The sequence below is a fragment of the Pezoporus flaviventris genome, unplaced genomic scaffold (assembly GCF_033815535.1).
Source record: "Pezoporus flaviventris isolate CSIRO_AGI_PZ_B2104156 unplaced genomic scaffold, CSIRO_AGI_Pfla_v1 ptg000069l, whole genome shotgun sequence".
Classification (NCBI taxonomy): domain Eukaryota; kingdom Metazoa; phylum Chordata; class Aves; order Psittaciformes; family Psittacidae; genus Pezoporus; species Pezoporus flaviventris.
In genome coordinates, this window is record NW_026892617.1 from 575,729 (window position 1) to 587,177 (window position 11,449).

General features: G+C 52.8%; 2 protein-coding genes across 2 annotated transcripts; both read right to left on the bottom strand.

Annotated features, from left to right (window-relative positions):
• Positions 1-938: 938 nt before the first annotated feature.
• On the bottom strand, positions 939-4,908 carry GUCA1A (guanylate cyclase activator 1A). Its single transcript, XM_061472000.1, has 4 exons — positions 4,447-4,908; positions 2,518-2,667; positions 1,891-1,981; positions 939-1,551 (listed from the first exon to the last, which is right to left on the bottom strand). The coding sequence occupies exons 1-4, from the start codon at positions 4,642-4,644 to the stop codon at positions 1,391-1,393; spliced, it is 600 nt and encodes a 199-aa protein (XP_061327984.1). The 5' UTR covers positions 4,645-4,908; the 3' UTR covers positions 939-1,390.
• A 1,588-nt stretch (positions 4,909-6,496) lies between these two features.
• Positions 6,497-9,635, bottom strand: CIMIP3 (ciliary microtubule inner protein 3). The gene is made up of 2 exons (XM_061471833.1): positions 9,558-9,635; positions 6,497-6,906 (listed from the first exon to the last, which is right to left on the bottom strand). The coding sequence occupies exons 1-2, from the start codon at positions 9,567-9,569 to the stop codon at positions 6,502-6,504; spliced, it is 417 nt and encodes a 138-aa protein (XP_061327817.1). The 5' UTR covers positions 9,570-9,635; the 3' UTR covers positions 6,497-6,501.
• Between the last annotated feature and the right edge of the window lie 1,814 nt (positions 9,636-11,449).

Below are 11,449 nucleotides of genomic sequence, written 5' to 3' on the forward strand. Positions count from 1 at the left end.
GGGTTTATTCCACAGGGGACGGTCCCCGAGCCCACTGTGCCATGGATGGTACCCATTGCCTGCTCAGGAATACTCAGGTGCTTGCGGATGCTCATGGTGCGGACATGGTGTCTGGTCCATCTCTAGCAGCACAGCCCTTCAGACTGCGTGCAGTTTGCTGCCGTTGTCGTTAAAACCACTCGAGGGTGCCACAGAGCGTAACTTGGAGGAGAGGTTTTGTTGTGCAGCTGAGGAGACACGCAGGAATCTTCCTACAAACGGGCACAGCTTTTTCCCCTCTCAGGTTACCGCCATCGCAGCCCTTCCAGGTATTCCAAACAGAAATACTGAATCCCAGCCTGGTTTGGGTTGGAAGGCATTTGAAAGCTCATCCACTTCCAACCCCTTGCCATAGGCAGGGACCCCTTCCACTGGAGCAGCTTGCTCCAAGCCCCTGTGTCCAACCTGGCCTTGAGCACTGCCAGGGATGGGGCAGCCACAGCTTCTCTGGGCACCCTGTGCCAGCGCCTCAGCACCCTCACAGGGAACAGTTTCTGCCTAAGATCTAATAGCATGCCCTGAAAGTTCAGATAGTTGTTCAAAAAAGGCACCATTCTGTGTTTTTAATGCTTTAAAAACAAAGAGGAGCCACTGCATTCACCACTCCCCTTTTTCTAGCTCATAGGTGGTTTTCTCTTAGAATCATAGAATCATGGAAGAGTTACGGTTGGAAAGGACCTTAAGATCATCTCATTCCAACTCCCCTACCATGGGCAGGGACACCTCACACTAAACCATGCCACCCAAGGCTTTGTCCAACCTGGCCTTGAACACTGCCAGGGATGGAGAATTCACAACCTCCTTGGGCAATGATCTTACATGATCATTAACGATTGCTAACAGAATAATAGCAAATGAAAGCAGCAACGGCTAAAAATGCTGATCTTGTGCTCTGGAAATGTGCATGGAGAGAGAAGGTTCGGGTCTGCTGTGCAGGTTTCATACGTGTGTCCTTTGGGGACCTCCTTTCACCAGGGCCAAGTGCTGGCAGCCCTGGGGTTCATCCCCTGCAGATGCTGGTGTTGGCCGCTGCTTGGTGTGAGGCTCTCTTGGTGCATTGTGTCCCTGCTTCACACAAGAGGTCCCACTGGCAGTCCTGGGGGGAGATGTGTGCTTCCAGCACGATGAGCTGCCATCACAGCACCCCTCTTCACTGCTGCACTGGGCAGGACCAAGGCAGAGCCCCAGACTCCCCTGAGCCATGTGCCAGGGGAGCGGTAGCTTAGGAGCAGACCCTGGTCCCTATAGTCTATCGCTGGCTGCACTGGTGCTGGGGCAGCTCCCACAAACACATTTGTTTTAAGGATGCAAAGGGGGGGAAGCAGAGACGAAGGGAAGGCATCCCGGGAGCCTATTGGGCAGCCTCTGCCTCCTGCTGCGGCTCGTGCGGGTTCTTCCCATCGTTCTGGATCAACCGGACGATGTGTGTCAGGTCCAGGCTGCGGGTGAGGATGTCGAGCAGCACTTCATCCTTCTGCACGCCCTCCATGAACTCTTCCAGGGAAAGCTCGCCTGCAGGAGCACAGTGGGAAAAGGTCTGTTCAGCCCTGCAGCCTCTCTGCTCCCACTGCAGCCCCCCTGGAGTTACATGGACCATAACACGGGGCCCTTCCTGGTGTCCCAGGTCTGTGTCGTACCCCCCAAACCCCATCCCAGCTAAATCCTGCCAGTACAACAAGGGACAGTTTGCAGTGGCTCCAGCCCACGGAGGAGATGAGTTAAACCCTCATGGGGAGCTGCTCTCTTCCACATCCTGGTGTTTTGGGCCATCCAGCATCTGGAATTGCTGTGGCCTGCAGGGCAGGGGGAAGCTGGGAGCAGGATTTGGCTTTGCGTAAGGAAGCTCCTCACCATCTCCATTGATGTCGATTTTGTCAAACACCATGTTTGTGAATTCCTCAGCCGTCATCGTTTCGTTGCACCGGTTGATGGCTCGAATAGCCTGGAGGGGAAGAAGGACACAGGATAACTACCGAGTGTTGTGAGGTTTGTGTACCGGTGGGTACCAGCAGCTGAGTGACCAGATGTGAGAGACCAAAGCTTTGATGCAGGCAGTTAGTTCTGAAAGGAATAAATCCTTGCTAAAAAACCCAGAGATTAAAATCCCTTAAAAAGGCAATCAATGCATTAAAAGATTAAGCGCCCGCACTGGGATAAGCCAGGAGCCGTCCACCTCTGCAAATCCTGCGATTAAATCGAAGTGCTTATCTCAGCCTGGGTTGCAGTGGACGTGCTTAAACAGCCTGCAATGGGGAGACAAGGGCTTGCTGTGGGGCTGAGCGTGCCGGAGTGGGGTGCTTGAGGCAGGGCGGCCAGGCCGGTGGGACTGGCAGAGGACACGCAGCAGGTTTGGCCACTGCCTGTTCATTTACCAGGGAGGTGTCCTTTGGGTTGGAACATTCCTGTTGCAGCCTTTCTATGTACCTGCATCCAAGGACCCTTGTGGGTGATAGGAATGGGAAAGGCTGAGCCGCTCACCTTGATGATGTTCAGCAGCTCTCCCCGGTCAATGCAGCCGTTCCCATCCACATCGTAGAGCTTGAAGTACCACCGCAGCTTCTGATCCACCTTCCCTTTGAGGACCAGACTCAGAGCTGCCACGTACTCCATAAAATCTATGTAGCCGTCCTGGAAGCAGAAGGGTAGAATCTGAACGAGACTCGAAGCAAAGAGTCAGGCAGGAAGAGATTTTCCTGGCCAGTTTATGGATGTCCCCACTGGAAGACTCCATGTGCTGAGGGCTCTGTTAATCCACACAGGGCTGTTATGTGTTGATAACAACCAAACTCAGTGGGTGCACATGGCTTAGACTAACCTTCAAAGCCAGCCTGAGCGGAAGGAGCCTATGCAAAGCAGTGGTAATTCAGAGGTCAAAGAGGAGCAGGTTTACACAGATGAACCCTGATGGATTACCTGATGTTATCCTTTACAGCTCTTTTCCGCTGCTTTTTTCTCCCATGCAAAGCTTCAAGAGAGGAATGAGCTCAGGAATTCCCCCAGTGTTTTGGGAAGGAGCTGCTCTGTCCCTGTGCCATTTGTGTGTCTGCTTCACTCTGTTACCTCGAAAGCACAAATACTTTTATCTTTGACTTTCCTCCCCGGTGTTTGCCGAGCACCAGCTCACACCACAGCATTGAGAGACGTTCAGCTGGACCCACAGACGGCTCCCAGGCCGGGTTATGGTACCATTGGCACCAATGCCACCACCCTGTGATGTTCACAGCTTCTAGGGTGCTTGCTAAAGTGCCACAGAGCATTTTGATGGCACAAACCATTGGGATAGAGAGCGCTTTGAAGGAAAATGATAGACACTACAAACCATGGGCAGTCATCAATAGAGAATAAGCCAGCGTTTTGTCAATGAGAAAAGCCATCAAGGCCTGTTCAGGAATAGATCATCTGCTTTATCCTGCTGCTGCAGGTGCCGGATTAGGTATAAATTGATACTAAGCCCCATTCCCAGCAGGATTTCCTGTGCATCAATTCCTTTTTCAGGCAGGCGTTCAAACACGGGGCAGTGAGCAAGGTAAAGGCTTAAACATAGAATCATAGAATCATGAATGGTTTGGGCTGGAATGGACCTTAAAGCTCATCCAGTTCCAACCCCTGTCACGGGCAGGGACACCTTCCACTAGAGCAGCTTGCTCCAAGGCCCTGGATGTTTCTTCCCCTTGGAGTCACAGCATCCATCTGCTTCTCTCCTGGCTCCAGAGCTGGGAAAACAGCATTCCCAAGCTCGTGCAGGTGCTCTGGGACTACCCTGCTCCAGGGATGCAGCACAGCCACAGCCTGAGATGCAAAGCCTTTCCATGGGCAACAAAAGGCCTGAGCTCCTTACTGTATGGGACTGAGCACATGTAATAAAAGCAATGAAACTCTAGTCCATCTATAACTTAAAACAATGGAAAACCAAACCAGGTCTGTTCTGCAAAGCAGAGCTCGTGCCACGCTTGGGAACTCTCTGTTTCTGCATGAATGCAGTACTTGTTCTCACCCCACTCGCTTCTTCCTCTGTCACAACACTCGCTATATGAGGGTTAAAGGGGACCTCATTGGAAACAGATCACAGACACAGATAAAACCAAACTATTTGAGTCATTTAAAAGGAAAACATCAGCTCAGGGCCAAATCTTATTTCTCCCAGAGCAGGCAGTAAATGGGGAGGTTTTGCTGCCATTTTTCACTGTACATACCTATCATTTATGATGCCAAAGAGAATCAGACCATCCACAGTGACACACACAGAGTCCTAGCGCAGTTAGGGTTGGAAAGGACTTTAAGATCCTCTTGTTCCAAGCCCTTTGCCACGCACAGGGACATCCATCCCACATACACCCACGTACCCCCCATGCACATCACACCCAGAGCCGAGCCCTGCCCAGGCTGAGCGGGGAGGACGATATTTACCTTGTTAAAGTCAAACGTCTCAAACATTTGCTCAACGTATTTGTTGGCAGCAGGACTCAGGTTTTTCAAGCCAAAGAACTGCTTGAACTCATAGAGGGTGAGCTGGCCCGAAGGACACTCCGTCATGAACTTCTTATACCACTGGTGGCACTCGGTGGTGCTCAGCTCCTCCACGGATTTCCCGTCCATGTTCCCCATCTCGGCTCACTTTGCAGCCAAAGCAATGGGTGTTTTGAGGTGGAATTTGAGGGCTTTCTCTTGACTTCTGCTTCTTGCCTTTAGAGTCTCGGTGTTGGTGCGCTGCAGGGATCACTCGTTGGGAAGAATCCAGCTGCCTGTGTGTGGGTGATGGAGGCAAAAGCCACCTCTCCCCAGGGAAACTCCAAAGCACAAAATCCTCTTTGGACAAGAGGGTGGCATTTAAGTACCCAGCAAATCCCTCCCCGGCGGCCAATGAGGCGCAGGGGGGCGATGGGCTCCTGCCAGGCATTAAGAGTTGAGGGTTAAAATAGAAAGGAGGTAAAATGGGCAAGTCTTGCAGATTACAGGCCCAGCAGGGGGTGGAATTTTCTCTGAGATGATGTAATCTCCTAATCCACCTCATTTATGATTTGGGGGGGGGGGGGGTCACGTAAGTAATACCTTTTGGACCAAAATCAGAGCGAGAAGAAAGAGAAGAACCACTCGGAAGTGCTGCTACTGAGGTTTGGTCTCCTCTGCCTGGAGGATTTCCAGTCCGAGCCTGAAATTCAGGAAGGGGGAGGCACCATGTCCTCTCCTGTAAGAGCTGCTGCATGAGGGTAAATTTGGTGTGCTGGCACCAACATAGGAACATAATTGCTTTGACTGGTAAAGCTTTAAGTGCTCTAAATGCAGACACCACACGCTGTGATGATCCTCTCCCAGGGAAGCTCTCATTCCTCCCAGCTGATGGAGCCCTGTGCTCTATCTCTTCAGTGCTGGACACGGCACATCCCATGTTACCAGCACTCAGCTGATGCAAGTGCTGTTGAATGCAGCTTTGATTTTCATTTATGATGAATTACCATGTAAATATGACCACAACCAGTGCTGGTTTTACCCTGATGCACAGCGCTCAGGGAAGGACTGGGAGATAAAGTAGCATGGACCAGATCATCCACTAGTAATAAGATGGATGTGACAACTGGATCTCAACCTGCAGAGAGTCTGTCCTGTAACACTTACTTTTGTGTCCATGTATATAACTTTAAGACAAAAAGCCCAGCTTTTATGTGTTGCAGAGCTCAGTATTGCAAATTAGGAGTAACTCTGCTAAAGCAAGTGGCGCTCTGCAAGTGTAAAACAGTTACAAAGAAGGAATTAGCTTGGGAAGTGCTAATCCTACACTGGCCAGCAGCAACAGGCACAGCTCTGCGAGCAAAGTGGTGCTTTAGTGGGTGCCCTGGACCCTGACCCACTGCCAAAGGGATGTGGCTGGGATAGCCCGTCCTGTGGCACACAGAAGGGTTGCAGTACTGAGACATTCATTAATAGCAGAAAGGTTGGGTATTAAATGTGGATGCAGGCTCAGCAGCTCCTTCAGGTACTTGCTAGCGGTGCATCCAGTTGCCCAGGATCAGAATCCCTCACCACGCTCACAGGGAAGAGCTTCTGCCTTAGATATTTCATGCTGCGTTCTGAGGACAGCTGCAGGCACGTGCCCCCGCCATTTCAGCTCCAATTAGCATCTCTTTTCTGAGCACCACAAATGAAACACGCTTTTCCATTCACAAAGGACAACGCTTTGCCTGTGTCTGGGGAAAGCCTGGTGAATGAAGAAGTCCTTCCAAAGCACGAGCAGAAGCCAGGTTCCTTGTGCAGATGGGCCTGGCTGGGTCACCATTCACACACTGCCTCCACATAAGCTGGTAGCAACAAATGACAGGACAAACGGGGCTAGGATTTGAGAGCAAAACCCACCCTGCACGTTTGTCTGAGGAGCAGTGACAGCTTCACCAGCCATTGCGGTGCTCCCTGGTTGTGGCTCAGACACCCAGTGGGAAGCTGAAGTCACACCAGAACACATCACTGCTTTCATTCCTTGGGATTTATTGGGTTTCCCTGGGGCTTTTTGCCCCGGATGGGTCTCCATTTCACAACGTTTGCACTCGGGACATCCATCACCTTCCTGGTGTGATCGGTGTCGCGGTGGAAGCGGTACCCGCACGTTGCCTTCTGCGCCGTGGAGAAGGGGCTGTACGAGTTGGAGCAAGTGGATTGGTAGAAGAGAAAATGGAAGGAATTGGGCCGACGGTTCCCATAATGGGCGACAAAAGGAATGCAGTGGGCAGCCAAAGGCCGGGCCCTGTGGGGCTGTGCTGGAGGGGGCTGGCTCTTTGGGATGGGCGGCGAGTGGGAGGCATCCTGCTTCTCTTTGGTCTCCTCTGTTCCCTTTGGTCTCTTGTGGTCTTTGCCGGGGGCTTCTGGTGGCTGAGTCCTCTATGGGGCAAAAGAACCAGACAAACTCACTGCAATTGACCGCACACTTTGCTCTCCTCACCAGGGCAGAAGGCCCCTGTACTAGTAACCAAAAAGCAGCAAGTTAAGCAAACCAGCAGAGCTTATGGAATACCAGCCTGCTTGCACCCATTGCAAAGGCAGTCAGTAGGCAGTGTAAATGCAGAGAAGGCAGCTATTTCCATTTCATAGAGTTACAGCCTGGTTTGTGTTGAAGGGACCTTAAAGCTCATCCAGTTCCAATCCCTGCCATGAGCAGGGACACCTTCCACTAGTGCAGGTTGCTTCAAACCCTAGCCAACCTGGCCTTGAACACTGCCCTTTCTTTAGCTAAAAATCGAAGGTGGCGTTGCTCAAAGTGCTTAAAGTGAGTTTAAAATCAAATGATGCACTGGAAATACAGAAAAGGCTTAGTGGAAATGAAGGAAATCATAGTGAGAAATGCCCATGGCAAGACTCAAAGCACTTGATTCTCTCTTGACTAGTTATTTGTAACAGGGCAGAGTGAATATAAAGTGCTACCCAGCTTCTGATGTCCCTGCTGTCAGTCTGACCTGGCTCCCCCTTCCGCCTCTTTTGGAGGATGCAATTCCTTTCTGTGTTTGGCACAAGGAACCCCAGTCCCAGATGGAGATCTCAACCGTGACAGCTATAGATGACAGCGGTACCTGTTCCTTGTAAAGCCTGCACCTAACCACAGCTATGGCAAACCAGCCATGAAGATGGTCCAACCCCATCTGACCCACAAGACGCAATGGGATGTATCAGTGGTGACAGAACCATAACGCTATCCTTTGCAAACACAGCCTGGGGCATCAGCTCAGCAGCCTCCGGGTCACCCTGTGGGTGCCTACCACCACCCTGCGCCTTGTGCTGCTGTGCTCACTGCTCTTCCCAAATCTCTAAGTGGGTTTCGCCCTCCTGGGGATGTGCAGGGAAAATCTGGGCTGTTGATAACAGGCAAAGCTCTTCCCCACCACCAGCTGGGTCACGTTGCTGAAGTCATGGGGCAAAGCCAATGCCACCAGCCCTATGCACGAGCTGCCCCTGTGGTCCTCGGTCCATCACAGGCTTCACTGTGCATTTACATCCCCCCTCTGCAGAGGAGGCGGTGTGGACGTGTGCCCCAAGACACACATGGGGCTGAGCTGTCACCCCTGGCTGCTCCAAGGCTCTGCTTGACTGAGCAGCTGTTTGTGCTCTGTTATTTAACCATGACTCAGTTATCTTGTGTTCATTGATGACTCCTCCGTGCTAATGGAAACTGGCTCTTCCCCAGCAATTAACTGCTTTACTCCTGGGCGTCCTAAATAAACGCTTTGCTGTCTGCCTTTATTTTTAACCCACTAAAGAGGTTTCCTAGTTTCCGTGACGCCCTGGCTTACCGGGTGCTCTATTTCTGATCCTGTGCTCTGAGCACTGCCTCCTAAACCTGTTAGGAGGGGGGACACCAGCAAACTGTTTAGAAATCCCCTTCGAGGGAAATGCCCCCATCCCCATGGACTCATCACCTTTTTTTTGCTACCCATTTCCCCATTTCATTTACCAGATGCTCGCAAGGTTCCATTGCTGGAGCTCAGGACAAGCATTATTTCATCCAGCACTTAAACACTTTACCCCCATTTTCTCCACTTAAAGAGATGGATTTTGGCTCCTGAAGAGCACAGTTTGTACCATGACCATCATTTCAGTGTGGTTTGCGTGGCCCTGCCCCGAACACGGATTTGCTCAGAAACGATCCCGTTCACATGTGTGCATGATTATAGCTCGTGGCCTTTCTCGCTTCGGAAGATAAGAGACAAGTACGCACACGACTGCAGGTGCGTCCACCCAGCAGGGAGGCGTTCGTGTTATTAAAGCAGTGCAGTTGGGGTGGGGAGCAGAGGCCGTGGCTGCTTTGAAAACCCAACTGCTAAGTCATGTGGATGCTTTTGAGGTGTGCAAGCCTTGCACGCAGTCGGTGATAGGGGCTGACAGCCGTTCCCAGTGACAGGCAGGGTACCGTGCCTTGTGAAGCACTCTTGTGATGGGGTTCGGCTGCCCCGGGTGTTGCTGCTCATCCCTTGGGGCACCTAAGGGTGCAGAAACATCCTCCTTGCTGGGGGAGTGCATCTGCTTACGTGATCCCTGTCTTTGAGGGGAAGCATCAGCTCAATGTCCTCAGTGCTATTTATGGCACTGCCAGAGCTCAGTGGCTGAATGAAGAATCCCACATAATCCTATTGCGTCCAGTTATGTGTTTAGAGATCCCTAATCCCTGCTAAACTGCTGTTGTCTCTCAAGGAACATCCTCACAGGTGGGGTCACAGAGAGAACAACGATTTCAGTAAATCAAGGGATCACCAAGGGTTCAGACATCCATTCTAGATGAGGGTTCCCCTGCCCGTCCTGCCCTGTGCTTCTGCCACCCCCCTTGCCCTGCAGCAAGAGAACCCTGATCCTGCGCTTGTCCCTATGGAGCCATCCCAGGTCTGTCACACAGGGTTTGCTCTGAGTTCTCCACAGATGATGGTGATGCAGCAGGGCAGGGACGAGGCATCACACCAGCACCACCAGGACCCTTCCGTCCCGGCCGCCCATGGGAAGGGGATGGGGAAAGCAGGAATCCCTCCTGCCAAGCCGTGAGCTCCCACCTGCGAGGCCATCTCCCTGCTGAGGACCCGCACACAGGGACCCCGGCACACGGAGCTGTCAGTGCTGGAGCTGGAGGCAGCGCTGCCGCGGCTGCTGGGGCCATTGGGACCATTGTGACCATCGGAGCCATTGTGACCATGAGGGTGGGAGCTGTCACAGTGGGGCCCAGGCTGAGCAGGGCTGCTCGGGCCCGGCGTGCTGGGGAGCACAGGGGCTCAGCCACGGAGAGGAGGAGGGAGCTGCTTCTCCTATGGGACAAGGGAGGGATTGCATCCAACGGGAGCCACCGCTGCTGCCCGTCCATGGCCGGAGGGTTTCTCCTCCCATCCCTCCCCGGGTCTGGATGAGGATCCGCACCACACAAGCGCTTCACACACCTGCGGATGCACCCTGTGCATCTGCAGAGTGCAGCTCCTCCCGCTGATGCAAAAGCAGATTGTTCTGGGGTGTTTACTTGTAATAGGATCAAAGGCAGCCTCACACTGTGGCGTGTTCCATCACAGCAGAGCTCACATGGCTATTTCTATGCCACAAAATCCGATGGCGATCTTCCAAGTGCTTTCCCGAGCTCTGTGCTCGGCCCACCTTTAGCTGTGTGGCCCCAATGGAGATAGGAGAGTGGCACTTGTCCTCCCTTAAAATAGCAGCCGTACCGCCACGCTGGGCATCTTTGCTGCCCCTTTCACATGCATGCTTTGCCAAAAGCAAACCTTCCGTGCTGCTCTTGCAAGCCCTGGGCTTTCCCTGGTCTCCCGGGGTGAGGTCTGTGCTTTATTAGGAGGAGGAAGGTAAAGAGCAAACGTTTTTCATCTGGAACAGACAGGAGGGTGCACATGAGCTCCTGTGTTCACTGCGATAATAAATTCACCTTGGAACACTCATCCCTTCCTGTTGTGAGGAGTGTGTTTTCCAACGCGCACCACCCAGGGTGAGGCTCAGCCATCGCTGCTGGTGGCTCGGGTACAGCTCACAGCCATGGAGCTGCTCCGGAGTCCCCCCTGCCCCAGGGCAGAGCAGTTCTCCAGGGCTGAATCACACCTTTCTCCTCCTGCAGAGCATCCCTGCGGCGCTGCAGCCCCTTTGATGTGTCCCTGGTGCAATGACACTTCGTAGGACACCGCCGTTCACGAGCCCAGGCTTTCTCGTTCCGTGGGATTTTATTGGCTTCTCTTCTTAAAATAGCTCCTTTTCTCTTTCCCCTTTCCCTTCACTTTGTCTGTGTATCCTGCTCAGTTTGGTCACTCAAAGACTGAATATCAGCAAGCACATATGTCCTGCCCATCATAGAATCCCAGACTGGTTTGGGTTGGAAGGGACCTTAAAGCTCCTCCAGTTCCAACCCCTGCCACGGGCAGGGACCCCTTCCACTGGAGCAGCTTGCTCCAAGCCCCTGTGTCCAACCTGGCCTTGAGCACTGCCAGGGATGTGGCAGCCACAGCTTCTCTGGGCACCCTGTGCCAGCGCCTCAGCACCCTCATAGGGAAGAACTTTGGCTTAATATCTAATGTCAATCTCCCTTTCCAGGTCCTTCATTTCATCCGATTCCTGCTTTCAAGAGGTGTCAGTGAATTTTCTTTCCATGTCTGGGGTTCACAGGATTGGGTCCTGCACAGAGCTCTCTGGGGCAGTGCTGTTTCCCAGTTTCCATTCTTTTCCTGCTCTTGCCTGCGGGCAGGGCAATCCCTTTGCCTCCCATCCCAACTGAAACCCAACTGTGGGTCCCTGTGGCGTGTTCCTGGGCAGATGGCTGCAGGATTGTCCCGGCTCCCTGCCCCACACAGGCAGCAGTTAAGATAACTGTCAGCAAGGCGTGAGTCCCGCTAATTGCAGGGCTTGTGCATGGCATAGAGCTGTCCCTTCCGCAGCACCGCTGCTGCAAGAGCCGACTGGG

Excerpts from the sequence above, each read along its gene's own strand:
- GUCA1A (XM_061472000.1), bottom strand. The coding sequence starts at position 4,644 with ATGGGGAACATGGACGGGAAATCCGTGGAGGAGCTGAGCACCACCGAG. Across the intron at positions 1,982-2,517 it reads AGCTGCTGAACATCATCAAG|GCTATTCGAGCCATCAACCG; the intron begins GTGAGCGGCTCA and ends CTTCCCCTCCAG. Across the intron at positions 1,552-1,890 it reads AATCGACATCAATGGAGATG|GCGAGCTTTCCCTGGAAGAG; the intron begins GTGAGGAGCTTC and ends GTGCTCCTGCAG.